At 37.6% G+C, this 17,653-nt stretch overlaps 1 protein-coding gene across 1 annotated transcript; it reads right to left on the bottom strand.

The window, feature by feature from the left end:
* Positions 1-916: 916 nt before the first annotated feature.
* Positions 917-1,870, bottom strand: LOC125176959 (olfactory receptor 10A2). Its single transcript, XM_047878923.1, has one exon. It carries the CDS (start codon positions 1,868-1,870, stop codon positions 917-919), a length of 954 nt encoding a protein of 317 aa, XP_047734879.1.
* Positions 1,871-17,653: the final 15,783 nt, after the last annotated feature.

Here is a 17,653-nt window from a genome sequence, read left to right as displayed (position 1 = left end):
AAATCATTGTGTTTATTATGTAATGATACTCTATGTTAAAGAATACAGTATACGTAGACATCTCTAGATGAAATACTTATTGAAATTATTACCCACTGACAGAAAGAATCTCTAGATTAAATATTTATTGAAATTATTTACAACTCACAGAAAGTAACAGACAAATCTGAAAACTGTAAATGGAGTATCGAAAGTAGAATTTCTTCATAAAAATATAAAATGACAATGAGGCTGAAAGTAATTTAAGTTTCCAAGGGCTTATTTGTTAGCCAAACAAGGAAAACCTTTGCTGATGATGAGTTGGTAATATTGAGTGTCATGTAATATTACCTGGGAGAAATAGCCTGAGGAATGAATTGAGTAAGGCCCGTGGGGTTATAAAGGAATATGCATGGAGAGTACTGTTCCACTTCCTCTATCCACATGAAACACCAACTAACTTAAGAGCCAGTACTGCCTCAGAAGCATACAAAATGAAATGAATAAATTATATAAACCGGGATTATAGGCTTTTTTCCAATGGAATGAAGTTAGACTTGTCCAAAACAAGATAAAGTGCCAAGATGACTTTGTGTCTCCCAAGTTCATACTACAAGCAGTTTCATATTGTGTCCCATGTTTGTCACATTGGCACACATTAACAAAGTCAATACCAGGAATAGGTTAGTCATAGAAGTGTCAAAGTGCCGCTGTACCAATAAGAAAAATAACGTAAACCTACAATGAACAGAGGAGTTTCCAGGTGGTAGAAACAGGGCCAACCTACTTCTCTGCTCTTTTCCCTCTTCTGAGCTTCCCAATAGTCATTTCAGCAGCTGGGTTTCATCCCACCAGAGATGGCAAGGGAGGCAGAGGAATCCCAAATATGAACCTGATTGCTCCACATTGAGTACACTTTACTCTCATTTCTTAATGTCTATGGGATGCAAATTCTAAGGCCGAAAGCCTTGTGGAAGGTCCGGCCAAGGGCATTCTTCACCTCATTATTTCTCAGGCTATAGATGATGGGGTTCAACATGGGAGTCACAACAGTGTAGGACAATGACAGCAGCTTTTTGCTCTCAGGCGAATTATTGGATTTAGGCCGGAAGTAGGTGAGGCTTAATGACACATAGAAAAGGGAGACAACAAGGAGGTGGGAGGAGCAGGTAGAGAAGGCTTTATGCTTCCCTTTAGCTGATGGAATCTTAAGGATGGCAGCAGCAATGCGAAGGTAGGAACACAGGATCAGCAAGCAGGGTATCATGACGACCAGCACAGTGCCAACAATCGCATAGATCTCAAACATTGCTGTGTCTGCACACACCAGTCTCAGCACAGGTGGGCTGTCACAGAAGAAGTGGTTCACCTTGTTGGTGCCACAGAATGGAAAGCTGAAGAGCCAAGTGGTCTGCACAGTAGCTATGGGAAAGCCTGGAAACCAGGAGGCAACAGCCAATTTGGCACGTGTCCTCTGGTTCATGATGACTGGGTAGTGCAAGGGATTGCAGATGGCTACATAGCGGTCATATGCCATGGTGGCCAGGAGGACGCATTCAGCAACTCCAAAGAAGAAGAAGAAATACATCTGCATGGCACAGCCAAGGAAGGAGATGGTTGTGTCCCGGGCAAGCAGGGTCCCCAGCATCTTGGGCACGATGACTAGGTTGAAGCCAATCTCCAAGAAGGACAAGTTCCTGAGGAAGAAGTACATGGGGCTGTGCAGCATGGGGTCAGCCAAGGTAACAAGAATGATGAGGCTGTTTCCCAATAGCGTGACCAGGTAGATGATTAGAAATGTCAGGAAGAGTAGTGACTGTATTTCAGTAGGTAGGGAAGAGAAGCTCATGAGGATAAACTCCCCAACTCTTGTCCGGTTTCCTTCAGCCATCAATACAGAAAAGAATCTCCAGCTTCAGTCATGAAGAGAGATTCTTGATTGGAGGAATCAGAATCTTGGTTTATCAGACTCCTTTTTAGTGTCAGGAAAAGAGGCTGGGTCGGGATCTCAGTTGGAAAAGGAAGGGCCTTGAGCTGTCTGTCTAAGAATAAGACACAAGGAAGAATGGCTAGAGCTTAAGTTCTGAGATGGGCCTGGGCCAGCTTCTGGAAGAGTTGATATTTCCTCATTTGTACATTAACATGTACAGAATGGTCATACCAAATCAGAACCATAAGTCCCTGAAGGAGCCATCAAGGGGCACATTTTGGAAGAAATTATATTCCTGAAAACACCTCAACTTTTGAGATACAAGCCCAAAGTTCATGATTTCATTAAAAACACATACATGTGAATTTATGAAAACTTTAGAAATATATTTAAAATGCAGAATTTATATATTCAATGCAGAATACTGCATCTAATAAGTTTTCTACTCTTCATGAATCTTTCTTGCTGGCTGTAATTTGGGAGGTGAGTGAGGAGCATGTATTGAGGACAATTAACACATGCCTGTGTTTTGTCCTTTTATATATGCATTTTATAGGGGAGGCAACTTATCCCAGAGAAGTTAAGGAAAGAATGAAAGTGGTAGGTCTGGAATCCAAACCACATCTGTTGAATTCCAGAGTTCTCAGAATTCCACAGGACTGTGATTCATTGGACTATTCTACCTTGATCTGAGGACTAACTCATTAATGCTTACGAAAATAAAATGGGAATTTCTGCAAAATCACATTTTGTATGATTTCTTTCTAATTTTCAACTTATTATCATATTCCCTTCTTTCCTCATTATTTTGGTAATCTAGAACATTGAATTCTTTTTTTTTTTTCAACGTTTTTATTTTATTTTTTTGGGACAGAGAGAGACAGAGCATGAACGGGGGAGGGGCAGAGAGAGAGGGAGACACAGAATCGGAAACAGGCTCCAGGCTCTGAGCCATCAGCCCAGAGCCTGACGCAGGGCTCGAACTCACGACCGCGAGATCGTGACCTGGCTGAAGTCGGACGCTTAACCGACTGCGCCACCCAGGCGCCCCTAGAACATCGAATTCTAGTGGGGGAATTATGAGATGAAGTTGGAAAATAAGTAATAAAGGAATTGGATGTGGTTAGGAAACTATTATACAAAAAATACAAGCTTAAAAACAGAAATAAAAACATTATTAAGAGCACTAGAAACCAGAACTGAAACAAAGTAAAAGAGAAACAAGCTTGTGGTCCTTGTTTTGGATATGTTACATCAATAGACTTTTATTGTATGCTAAGGAATTTGGACCTTATTCTATAGATAAAGAGAGCCGCCTGAATACATGAAGCATGGGAGTGACATTGTTATATATGCCACATACAACACATAGAAACATCACTCTGACATTGAAAATGAATGGTATAAGGTGAATTAGGGGAGGGATGAAATCTGTGTACCTGGGATCAAGAAAATCAAGTGGTATACTCATCCTCCGATTTCATACACAATCCATTTTTAAGCAATAGACAAACCACTGAAGCTCAATATTAGTCAGGTAATGGTGAGTAATTTGAATTTGAAGGTTGTATTTAAAACTCCAAAACATCCACGAGGGAAGAGAAAGTCATTCTTGCCAAAGAATAATGATCAGACTGATCTAAGATTTCTCTGAAGCACTAAAAATTAAATGAAGCAATGTCTACAGTTTTGAGATCAACTTCAGAAAAACCAAATACAAGTTTCAAAAATTAATAATAATAAAAGGATCATTGATGCCACAAACAAAGAATCTTAATTAGAGACTCCTACTGTCATTCAGTACAACCCAGCGCTGTGCTTTTCAGAGTAAGTAGAGAAAGTCATGAGAGGTATGAAGACACAATTCAAATTAGTGGAATAAATCCGAGACATGAGAAGAGTGGTTCCCTTTCTCAAGAAAGAGTCTGAACGAAACTAAAGACACGTTGATTGTTTTCATTATGTACTCTCAACAAAGCCCCATAAGATATTGAATACTGAATAAGCAGTCACTAAAAATAACAGCCTTAGGTCAGAAGAGACCATGGTGGTTGGGGCAGAGTGGGGATGAGAATGGCAGACCATGATTATCAAATTAAAAGGTTGTGGAGTGTAGTGCTAGAAACTTAAGAAAACTGAAGTGATGAATTAGAATATAAGTTTGAGAAATCATGCCCACATCACTGAGAAAAATTTTGAAACTATGAAAATAATGAGAGTAATAATAAAGGAAAATACAGGAAATACAATCAACTTGCTAGGCATTTCAGAATGACATGACAAAAAGGAAAGAGAGACAATACTCAGAGAAGTACCAGGGGAAGAATAAATATCTCTGAGCTAAAGGAAGGCATGACTTTGAACTGAAAGAACCCCTAAGCACAAAACAAAATAAATTTTAAAAGATTTACACAAACATTTATTTATATTAGTGAAAGTTTTTTTTTTTTAATTTGAAGATAGGGGAAAATTCTGTTAAGTAACTGACTAGAAAATGATAAAAATAAAGCAAAATGAATTTTAAAGACCCCTATAAATCACAACCAAACAGAAACGTTAGCACAACTGCAAAGGAAAAAAATAAATCAGAGAACTCTTTCTAGGAAGAGAGGGGAGATATATTTTTCCTTATTCTTTCCACTAAGTGTCACTAAAACCCCTAGACGTTATATGTGAAAGAAACAAAAGAAGATTCTGAAAGATGGAGAGAAGTTGGACCAGCTAGATATCTCAGAACCCAAGGAAGGTCATGGTAGTTAAGTTCCCCAGGATTTCATTTTTCCTCTATAACCCAAACTACTTTCTCAATACAATCTGGATATCTATGTAAAAATAATAGACAACACTACACTTACAAGTAAAACATTAGAGCAGAGATTCTTAAATTTGGAGGATGATGCAACCTTTTGAGATTCTGACAAAAACTATGGAATCTCTGTCCTTCAAAAAATATATAATATTGAATGTATTTTGGAGGAAGCCTCAGATCTCCCGAAGTCCTTCTGAAGAGTCCCAGCTTGGTTTCACAATAAGTTTTGGAATTTGGCCAATGCAATAAGACTAGGAAAATAAATAAGAAATAAATATTGGAAAGAAAAAGATAACATTATTATAGAGGAAGATGAAAAACTGTCAATAGTAAAAATTCAATTGGTTGACTAGTCATAGTAGTAATATATCAAATAAGTGGTTTTCCAGTATTCATGAAAACAAATGCTAACTAAAAGAAAGTTTCAGTGTATCATTAACACTCAAAGTACATTAGAATAAGCATTTTAAAAATAGACATGCTCTTATGGAATGTAATGAACTGATATAATTGGAAAAATGTCTTGGACAAATTGAATGCCATATTGTCTTTATGAAGAAACTAGTAGTATTATAAAGATGTCAATCACCAACAAATTAATAGTAAATTTAATGTGGTTCCAAAAACATTAAGTAGAGCAAGAATATATATACCATTAGATATTAAAACACATGTTAATACTATCTCACAATATTTTGTTGTATTCTCTCACAATTTTAAAATACTTTAATATGTTTACTTGTGCATGCTTCGAAGAATTGTACGTTAGGCAAATAATTGAAACAAAATGAATCCTAGGAGCAGTGCATATATAAAAGGAATTCAGTAAACAGCTCTGGGGCAACTTGAGGGGAAAATAAATGTTGCATTCTCACCTTAAACAATACAACAAAATACATCCAGTATGGATGATTTAAATGTAAATACAAAGCCATAGTTGAATTTGAAAAAAAATGTATGTTAATATTTACTTTAGCTTTCTGAAGGTCTTTCTCAGCATAAACTCTAAAACAGAACCTAAAAAAGGTAAGATCCACTCATTTGAAAATATAAAATTAAATGTTTGAACATTAAAAGCCTAACTGAGAAATCAAAGACAAATACCAAATGAAGACAATATCTAGAAGATAAATTTCAAGAGATTGTTGCAGATTATCTAAGAGAAAATTAAGTAAAGTTATAGTCATTCAATTCACATCACCAGAAATCAAATGCCAAAAAACCCGTAAAGAGGGCTCAAAGTCATCAGAAATCAAATACAATTAAAAAAGAAGAGATTATTTTTCTTAAATATTTAACATATTATATATTTATTTTGGGTAAAAGTGAAAGAATATAGACATTTGAACACTGTAGGTCCTGATGATAAGCGGATTTCACTGTATGTTTATAGTCTCTTTGAACTGGCAATTCCATGTCTACAATGTTAGATTAAGATTATGTGCAAATTTTACCTATCAGAATGCTCCTCTCAGTTTTATTTACAATAGAGTACTTAAAACAAAGAAACAGTAAAGAGTATTCTAGATATATAAAAATAGATCAGTGAAATAAATTGTATTACATCTATACTACAGAATGCTATGAAGTAATTTAAAGTGTGTTATAAGAATATCAAATGGCATGTGAAAATATTCAATATGTTTTGCTAAGTTGATAAATTAGGCTACAAAATAGCATACTCAATGTAAGACATTTATTTCAAAATGTGTATATATATATACACACACATACATACATACAAATATACATGCATATATATCCATATAGCAACCTTCAGTTCTATTCCTTTGTTAATATGTTAGTGGTGCAATTACAAGCGCTTTAAATTTCTTCTTTGTATTTTATATTTTTTATCCTATCTACAGTGAAATATATTGGTTTTTATTTAAGAACTCTTGAATATAATAAAGAATAAAATACATATAACACAAAACAACCCATACAAAAAGGGAAAGATGAAAAATAGGAAAATATTTGCAATAACAGCAACAAATAATAAAAAGCATTTGTCTAATTGATAAATAATTAGGCATATAAGTAAATTTTTGAAAGACATGATCTCCCCAAAAGAGAAATAGAAGACACAAAAATTTATTTCACCAAAAAGTGCCAATGGCCAGTAAGCATATGAAAATTGCTCTATTTTGCTAGTGATAAAATTAAAAATTAACATATAAATTAAATTTCTTCATCATCTTTGAAATATTTAAAAACATGATATTCAGTGCTAGTCAGGGGTGGTGTGGTAAGCCATATCTTATTTGGTTTAGGGCTTTATAATTAGTATAATCTCTTTAAAACTCAATTTGGCATACTTGTGTGAGGATCCTTTACTGCTCATACACTTTGATGCAAGAACTCCTCTGGTAGAAGAGATGGAGGCAATGATTCTACATGTAAGTTTGTGCAGGGCCAACGATCATGAAAAAAGAAGATGCTAACACTGCACACATATGATAAATTTCTAATTTTGGAAGTATATTTTTGTAGAAAGGCTGAAAGGGTACATGCAAAATTAAAAACTGGTCTACTTCAAGTGGTAAAAAGTGGGGATTTATTTTATTTTTATTTTCCTGGATTTCTAAATCTTCTACAGTGAGCTAGCTACATTTGCTATATAATAGCAATAAACATATTACAAGTGAAAGTGTCGATAATCATACTCATGATGAAGCTGGAAATACCGACTGAATATATAAGAGATTTATGCTTTGTGCTTTATATTCATTCTCTCATTTTCTTCTTACAGCTATGATTTAAAGGCCATCATTATCGTTCCTATTTATTTATTTATGTATTTATTTATGTATCTCTTACTTATTGTCAATTTGGCTAACATACAGTGTGTAAAATGTGCTCTTGGTTTTTGGGGTAGGTTCCCGTGGTTCACCGCTTACACACAACACCCAGTGCTCATCCCTACAAATGCCCTTTTCAATGCCCATCACCCATTGTCCCCTCTCTCCCACTCCTCCAGCCACCCTCAGTTTATTCTCTGTATTTAAGAGTCTCTTATGGTTTGCCTCACTCCCTCTCTGTTTGTAACTATTTTCTCCCCTTCCCTTCCCCGCATGAGCTTCTGTTAAATTTCTCAAGATCCACATATGAGTGAAAACATGATACTAGTCATCTTCTCTCTTTCCTATATCTTTAAAAATATTTCAGTTATCCAGATATTATAATTACCTATTTGCATCTGGATCTGTAAACTCCTTCAGAAAATTAACTGCCTCGGTCATCATTACAGGAGGAAGCCCAGGGATTAGCCAGATATGTGATTTGAGATGACTGGATGAATGAAAATACGAATTTGACAAAGTTTATTCTCTCTGGAGTTTCCATTCATCATTGAAATTCCTACTTTTCTCAGTGACTGCCCTCCCTTTAGTCAGAACTCCACTTTCACTGGAAGCTCCATTTCAGGACAAAGTATAATGTTTTGTGCTGGTGAGGAGGATTGGGAAGGAAGAGGGAGAAGAGATGAAAGGGCCCACCGGGTTCCCACAGAACTTCTGGAAACTACCAGGGAAGAAGAGATGGCGCCCTGGCCTAAGACTGAGAGACATCACACAATCTGGTGGTCACGGCTGGCCCACAGGCTCCTTCCAAGTCCCTCCAGAACTTCTGCAGGATCATCCTTCTGCTAATCATTAGCCTGACTACCCCAGGAGTAGGAGCCCACTCTTCAAGGCCTTTTGCACCCATAAAATTGCCCTAAAGAAGTAGCATGCTCTGATGTGCTCTGCCTCATGAATGTCCCACTGAGGCAAGTCTTCCCCAAGTAATCAGAGGAAAGTCAAACTTGGAGGACGTTTATGTCCTGTGGAGGCTGCAAGTCTGGGTCAGAAAGCTTTAGAGGATAGAACTGGGAAAAAAACTAGTAATCTCAATCTTTTTGTGGTCTCATATCTCACTTATGACATAGAAAGAGAGGAACTTATGAGATCTTCCCAGTGTGGACACAAGAATAAAATGAGGTGTCCCTCCAAATCCTGCCAAACCTGGTCCAGTTGAGCACCTGAACTTGGAGAAGAGTCCCGGGCTAATCTGACCATTGGTAGAAGCCTTACCTGTGCCTAATAGGGATATCTGCCTTGTTCAGCTCTGCCTGACACCCATGCTTGCTTCATGCCTGCCCTCGAGTATTGGAAAAACTCTGGCTCTGTTGTCAGAAGAGCCAAAAGAGGCACCAGGGAAGTCTTACTTTCTATTCTGGATGAGCCATTACTGTCTGGACTCAAAGCCAGGTCCCTGCTGCCTTCAGGCATGAGTGAGCATATCTGTGAGCAAACATGGGTTGGCCATGCACTCAGTCCTGACAGGAGAATTATTCCCAGCTATGTCTCTTTTATACTCAGGACCAGGTGAAGGGCTGGCACTTGCATATTCCCCCCAGGAATTATTGGGCTCACCTTAGCTGCTCTTTCTACCCTCCCACAAGGGTGCCTGACCTTTCTTAAATCTATTGTCCTTTGAGACCATGATGAATTTCAGATGCCTACAGGAAAAATTTCAAGAAAACAAAACAAAACAAAACAAACACACAAAAGCATCCTGGCTAGGGGACGTAGGATTTTGTAGAATAAAGCACTAAATTTGAAGTCAGAGTAACTTAAATTTAATCCTAGCACTAGATCTCTCCAGTTTGTTATACTCAGCAATTTTTATTTTTAAAGATTTTATTTTTATCCAATCTTTACACCCAACTGTGAGGCTCAAACCCACAACTCCAAGATCAAGAGTTGAGGCTCCACCAACTGAGCCAGCCAGACTGCCGGTGTTTTGCAATTTTTTAAAGTATCAATGTAAAAAACATCATACACATATCGTACAACTGCATATATTTTATAGAAGAAAATCTCAACGGGTACCTGGATGGCTCAGTCGGTTAAGCGTCCTATTTCGGCTCCGGTCATAATCTCACCATTCCCAAGTTCCCAAGTTTGAGTCCCGCATCAGGCTCTGTGCTGATAACTCAGAGCCTGCAGTCTGTTTCAGATTGTGTGTGTCTCTCTCTCTCAATCTCTCTCTCTCTCTCTCTCTCTGCCCCTCTCCCACTCACGCTCTGTCTGTCTCTCTCTTTCTCTCTCTCTCTCAAAAATAAACACTAAAAGAATAAAAAAAAGAAAATCTCAAATATGTAAATAAAATTTATTATTAGAAATTTTCTGTAAATATATATAGAAAATTGATGAGTTACCTCTGGGCAGGGAAATAGGGTACCAGCGGTCAGTATTGAGACAGATATCTACTTTTGATTGTATATAATTTTATATTGGTTGAATTTTTGACTTAAAACATTTTTAATTTTGAAATAATTTTAGATTTATAAAAGAGTTGCCAAGATAGTAAGAATTCCTTTTTACACTCCATGCAGGTTTCCCTAGTTTTAACATCTTACATGACCCTGGTTCATTGCCCAGAACTTAAAAAATTAACATTGCTACAATACTATTAAGTAGACTACAGGCCTTATTTGAATTTGATCAGTTTTCCCACAAATGTTTCTCTTCTTTACCAGGATTCATTCCATGCAACTGAATTGCATTTAGTTGTTATATATCCTCACTTTTCTCTAATCTGTGATGTTCTTAGATCTTGTGTTTTCATGATTACGTGGGTTTTTTGGTTTCGTTTGGTTTGGTTTGGAGAGGCGGAAATAATACCAGAGAGTGAAGTGCCTTTCTCATCACATCATATCAGGATGTACAGGATACAAACATGACTTTTCACTATCCCCTTTCCACATTCTATTCCTTCAATGTGGGTTGCTAAGTCCAAGCCACATACAAGGAAGAGAAATTTATCTCCACCTCCAAAAGGAGGGAATCTGCTTGAATTTTTATCACGTGAAAGTATTTGGGTTTTTTTTTTTTAATAGAAAAGAGGTATTTGAAACAAATATCTAAACAAAACTAACATTCTGGTTTCTTTCACTGATTCCTAACCTTGTGACCTGGAAAAAATTATTCTGCGTGTCATTTTCATATGCATGAGATGCCCAGTACCTGTTGTGAGAAGAAAATGAGATAAAGTGTAGAAAACATGCTAAGCCATGACAAATGTCGTATATGGCAATGTTCCATTAAGATGCTATTTGACCTGGGCCTTGAAGGTTGCCATCAAAGAGGGGAAGGAGTATGCCAGTTGACTACATGATGACTAACATTACTACTAATACTGCTACCAACACCATTTCTGCAGTTACTGACTTAGATCTTTGTATATACAAATCCTTTTGATTTGTATATTATTCCTCTTTATTTTTAATTGGCTAACTCCTACACACTCTTCTGATACCACTTTAAATATCACTTCCTCGAGAAGAAGGAAATCTTGCCATGCGCAACAACATGGATGGAGGTAGAGAGTATTCTTCTCATCGAAAACCTAATCCACTAACCATTAACCACTAACAGCTAACCACTAACCCTTAACCCTAATCCTTCATCCTAACCATAACCTCACCTTAAACTTATCCTTCTGGAGATGTCTCTAAGCTGCAGGATAATAGGTCCATACCCTCATACTGGCACTAATCTTAACCCCAATCCTTATCCTAGCCCTAAAGCAAACCCTTATTCTATATAGGAGGGAATATATATATATATATATATATATATATATATATATATATACATATATATATACATATATACATATGTACATATGTACATTTATATACATACAATGGAAAAATACTCAGCTATAAAAAAGAATGAAATCTTGCCATTTGCAATGACATGGATTGAGCTAGAGAGTATGATTCTAAGCAGAATAGGTCTGTCAGAGAAAGACAAAGAGCACGATTTCACTCATATGTGGAATTTAAGAGATAAATGAGCAAAGGGGAAAAAAAAGGGAGAGGCCAACCAAGAAACAGACTCTTAACTATAGAGAACATATTGGCGGTTACCAGGGGGGAGGTGGAGGGGAGATGGGTTAAATAGGTGATGAGGATTAAGGAGTGCACTTGTGATGAGCACTGGGTGTTGTATGGAAGTGTCAAATTACTATATTGTACACCAGAATGTAATATTACACTATATGTTAACTACCTGGAATTAAAATAAAAACTTTAGAAAAAATGTCACTTCCTTGATGAGGTCTTCTCTAGTCCAAATGCAAATTAAGACTCCTTCCTTTTATTCTTTCTCAGAGCACTAGGTTCTTTTCCTTCATAGCAATGATATCAATTTGTAATTACATATTTATTTGCGCAGTTCTTTGTTTAATATCTCTCCTGTCCAGGGGTCCCTGGGTGGCTCAGTCAGTTGGGCCTCCAACTTCAGCTCAGGTCATGATCTCACAGTCCGTGAGTTCGAGGCCCGCGTCGGGCTCTGTGCTGACAGCTCAAAGCCTGGAGCCTGCTTAAGATTCTGTGTCTCCCTCTCTCTCTGCCCCTCCCCTGCTCATGCTCTGTCTCTGTCTCAAAAATAAATAAAAACATTAAAAAATATATCTCTCCTGTCCATTGGACTATAATGACCCCAAGGGCAAGGACTGTCTTTTGCTCATCCCTGTAAATCCTGTACTTAGCAGTGAGGTTAAGGAGGATTGGGAAGGGAGCATGGAAGCAATGAGATCAGTGAGGAGGCTCTTATAATAATAGTTTAGAAATAAGGGCCTGGCTTGTGGTATGTAATGACAGGGACAATGAACATAGCAGTTGAGCCAAGGTTTAAGTAAGAATTTTGCCAAGAAAGAATGAGCAGGATTAGGAGACGGGTTGAATATTTCCATGACAGCGTTTATCAAAGTGCAGAATTATGACATAGTGCAGCACTTTGTATGGCACTTTTTGTTCTACAACTGTTTGTGTACTTGTCTACTTTTTAAAAAATATTTTTAGTATGTATTTATTTTTGAGAGACAGAGAGCTTTTTCTCCTAACTTTTTTATACTTTCTGCCTTTATATTTTGGAGAAGGCACATGCTATACTGACAAGAACATGACATTTTGGGTTCAGGTAGACCTGGATTCAAACATAAGCTCTGACACTTATTGGTTTTTTGTTGTTGTTGTTCTAGACTGTACATCCTGATTATACCTGTGAAGAGTAAATGATACCTAATTTATAAATAGGTAACTCATATTTGACAGTTATTACATGCTAATTCCTTTCTTTACCCCGCTCTCTGGGAAATGGAGAGAACCTAATAATTTCCCTGTGTTACAATTAGTAGCAAACTAATTGAGAATGCTGCATAACTGACAATCTTACTTCAAACTGCAAGAAATAATGAAGAATAGACTCACAAAGTTTTACAAGTGGAAGTGGCTATTTGCTTGGTGCCTCTGCTGCCAGCGCAGGATTAGTTTTAACACTTTCATGGCAGGTTTCATTGTTCAAATTTTCATCTTATCAATTCCATGAGGTGGGTATTATCACCTCATTCAAAGACAAGGAAACTGAGGGCTAGAGACAGAGAATAATTTGCATAAACATTCATAGCTGGTAAACAGCAGACACAAAATTTGAACCCAGGTTTTTCAAAATGCTAATTGTTGAGGGGAATAAAAAAGACTAACTTTAGAGAAAGTGGAAATGCATGGTGTACGGGGAAAGAAAATAGTTCAGGACGGCAAGAGTTGACTGTTCATTCGACGATATGGTTGAAGTATGGTAATAACTGAAATTGGAAAAGTAAAGCTAGAGCTGATGTACAAAGGGGCTCATATTATAGAAGAACATTAATTTCATTCTGAAGATGAGGGTGGATTGTAAGGATTTTAAGCACGAAAACGACAGATTTTCACAAGCACACTTAGAAAGAACTCTAGAGACGAGACGGTAAGGAGGATGGATTAGGATGAGGTGCATATGTAAGTCTGCAGTATCACTGGAGGCTGGGAGATCAGCTAGGAGGCTCTAGGAATAATCCCGGTGGGAGATAGAAGCCAATACCCAAATTTAATCTCCACAAGGAGGCTTCATCTCCACAGGATTTGTTGAAACCCTGGCAAGGGATGGGATCTCTGAGATAGTACACATGGAAGACGGAAGAAGAGGGCCAACCTCTGAACTCCCAGGACAAGTATAGTTCCAAAGGACTTGAGAAATAATACAAAAGAGTCTGCGCTTGGACGTGTGTGTGGAGAATAGCATGGAAATTCGTGGTTATGAAAAGCAAGGCAACAAAAATTCCAAGGGCAATATTCCATTTACGCAAGCATCAAAGAAAACCTGAAAAGTATCTGATTTCCTCAAGAATCTCTGGCCCAAGTCTGGGATCATTGGACTCTGTTGTAATTCCTCCCTCTCAGGCCTTGGCCCCTCCTGACTTCTAGCTGCAGAATCAGTCTCGGAGAGCTCCAAGAGACCCTGGAGGCCTGAGAGTGAAAGCCTAGGAGTCTCTGCTCTGAGGCAGCTCTAATGCAGGCTGAGCTCTCTTCTCCCTGGCTTCTATCCTCAGACTCCTCCACCCTGGGGTTGTAGGCTAACCAGCCTATTAATGAGCAGTCATAGCCTGTGACCTCATTAAAAAGTTGTTAATGAGGCACACTGCTGTTTAGGGAGCAGTTGACTGAGGCACCCACTGGTCTGTCCCAGGGGCCAGAGGGAAAGCTTATGTGAATAGGTAGGATCAGATCTGGGGAGAGGGCTAATGAACTCAGGCTGCACAGCCACACCTCCTAACGAACTCATCTTGGAAAGCAGGCCAGCTTTGAAGCTCAAATCCCTGCTGGCCTGCGTGCTTACAGGAGTAGATGCAGTCCAGACCAGGAATGAATTTACTCTGATCTGTCAGCTCTGCTGAATGCCTGCTCTGCTGACCCATTTTGATGGAGGACTTCAAATGCTGAGATTGAGATGGTTTTGTGTTGTATTGAGTTTGTGGCTCATGAACAGGTAGATAAGCCTTTTGACTATTCTCTAGCCAAAGGCTTTGTCCCAGGCCACTCATTCTCCACACCACTGCCAGGACAGGCTTTCCAAACACCTATCTTTGTTAATTCACGCTTAAAATCTTTTAATAGAAATAGTGACGAAAAAGAATGAAATCTTGCCATTTGCAAAAACTTGGAACTTGAATGTTTATGCTAAGCAAAATAAGTCAGTGAGAGAAAGATAAATATCATATGACTTCACTCATATGTGGAATTTAAGAAACAGAATAGATGAACATAGGGGAAGAGAAGTAAAAATAAGTAAAAGGCAGAGAGTGAGGCAAACCATAAGAGACTCTTAAATACAGAGAACAACCTGAGAGTTGCTGGAGGGGAGGTGGGTGCAGGGATGGGCTAAATGGGTGATGGGCATTAAAGAGGGCACTTGTTGGAATGAACACTGGGTGTTATACATAAGTGTTAAATCACTGGGTTTTACTCCTGAAACAAGTACTAGACTGTATGTTAACTAATTTGAATTTAAATAAGTAAATTTAAAAAATGATTCACAAAATAAATTAAGTCTTCAGCATAGAAGTGCTTTGAATATTTGATTCCTGTCTATCTCCCTATCCCAATCTCTTCCAGACTTCTCTTCCATGTTCTCATTTTCATCACCACTTCATTTCATTTCACTACTATCATCATCACCATTATAATGGTTATCATTATTATAATTAATATTTCTATAGTTCTTATATATCTTGCAGCATTTTACATATATTAATCATTTAAACATCACAGCAACTCAATAAAGTAGGTTAGGCTATTAATCATCTCCATTTTATATAGATGACCCTAAGTCAAGAGATACTGTATAACTTGTCCAATGTCTTACAGCTTACTCAGAAAGATGAAGCCAGCAGCACCTGGATGGTTCAGTTGGTTAAGCGCTCAACTCTTGATTTCAATTCAGTTCATGATCTCACAGTTCGTGGGATTGAGCCCCATGTCAGGCTCTGCACTCACAGGGTGGATCCTGCTTGGGATTCTCTCTCTCTCTCTCTCTCTCTCTCTCTCTCTCTCTCCCTCCCTCCCCCACTCCCTCTCTTCTTCTCTCTCAAAATAAATAAACAAACATTAAAAAAGAAAGAAAGAGGGGCACCTGGGTGGCTCAGTTGGTTAAGCATCTGACTTTGGCTCAGGTCATGATCTTGTGGTTTGTGGGTTCAGGCCCTGCATTGGTCTCTGCACTGACAGCTCAGAGCCTGGAGGCTGCTTTGGATTCTGTGTCTGCCTCTCTCTCTGCTTCTCCCCCACTCACACTCTGTCTCTCTCTGTCTCTCTCTCTGTGTCTCTCTCTCTCTCTCTGTTGCAAAAATAGAAAGAAAGCAAGAAAGCAAGCAAGCAAGAAAGATGGAGCCAGACTTACAAGCTCAGGCATTTTGGCTTCAGAGTTTACCCTCTTACCCATTTGAAGATTTAGGCTTCTGCACCTTTTGCGCTTACTACTTATTTGTCTTGCAATTTCTTATTTTACATATAATCTTAAACCTTGGCTGTCCTTCCTTCTCTTATACTTCTTGGTTTGCTACTACTTCCAATCATTAAGCATATATTATTATGCAGAATTCTGATGTTTGTATGTCTGTCTCCCCACTGGACTGAAACTTCTTGTGGACCAAAGATTGAGTTGGGTTCAGTAACTGTTATTATGGTTTTACTGAATCTTTTACTATTTATTATATTAGTTTTAACATACACAATGCTATATTCATTTTGAGAAACTGCAAAGTGAATTCTTGACCTTTCTCTTGCTGCCTTGCCTCTACTGCCATATGTGCTCTTCCTACCTCCTTTTCAATCTCAATAAAAGGAACATCTAACAACATGTTATTTATCCCAGAAATATATATGTAGCTTTGGTACCTATACAAAAGTAAACTATCATCAGCTCTCCCCTGGTCTACTGCCATTCCTGCTAGTCTCTCTCTATACTCTTGCCACCTACAATAAATTATCTACCAGTAGACATACTTATCTTTTTTTTTTAAATGCCCCTTGCTGAAAATGCTTCCATTGTTTTCCATTGCATTTATATTAAATCCAACATCTATAGGGATGCCTAGGTGGCTCAGGCCGTTAAGCATCTGACTTTGGCTCAGGTCATGATCTCACAGTTCGTGAGTTCAAGCCCCATGTCAGGCTCTGTGCTCACAGCTCAGAGCCTGGAGCCTGCTAAGGATTCTGTGTCTCCCTCTCTCTCTGCCTCTCCTACATTCATGCTCTCTCTCTCAAAAATTAAAAAAAAAAAGAATAAAAAAACCATTAAAATATCCAACATCTATAATATAGTCCAAGAAGCTCTGTATTGTCTGACCTCTTTTTACCTGTATAATCAATTTTACTTCTCCTGTCCTTATTCATACATTTCAACCAAATGGATTTTTACTGATTTTGATATCATGGTTAATACTAACCTCACAGGTAAATTGGGAAGTATTCCCTCCTTTTTAATTTTTTTTGGAAGAGTGTGTGAACGATTGGTTTTAATTCATCTTTAAAAGCATGGTAGAAATGAGCAATGAAGCCATCTGACTGTGGGCTTTTGTTTGTGGGAAGTTTTTTTTATTATTAATTCCAGTTCTTATTATTGGTCTATTGAGATTTTCTGTTTCATTTTAGTCAGGTTTGGTTTGTGTGTTTCTAGAAATTTTCCCATTTCATCTGGGTCATTTAAATTGTTTCCATGCAATTATTCATAGAATCCCTTATAACCCTTTTTATTCTAGGAAGGTTGGTGGTAATGACTTCTTTTTCATTCCTGTTTTTAATAATTTCAGCCTTCTATTTTTTTCTAGAACAGTCTACTTAAATGTTGGTCAATTTTAGAGGTATTTTCCAAGAACTGACTTCTGGTTATGTTGGTTTTCTGTATTTTTATTCTATACTTCATTTCTGCTGTAAAATTTTTAGTATCTTATAAAAATCTTTATTATGTGCTTCCTTTCCTCACTTTGTGTTTATTTTGCTCTTCTATTTCTAGTTTCTTAAGATGGAATATTAGGATATTTGTTTGAGATCTTTCTTTTTTATTGCA

The sequence above is a fragment of the Prionailurus viverrinus genome, chromosome D1 (genome assembly GCF_022837055.1).
Source record: "Prionailurus viverrinus isolate Anna chromosome D1, UM_Priviv_1.0, whole genome shotgun sequence".
NCBI classification, from domain to species: domain Eukaryota; kingdom Metazoa; phylum Chordata; class Mammalia; order Carnivora; family Felidae; genus Prionailurus; species Prionailurus viverrinus.
This window is presented reverse-complemented; position numbering and strand designations above follow the sequence as displayed.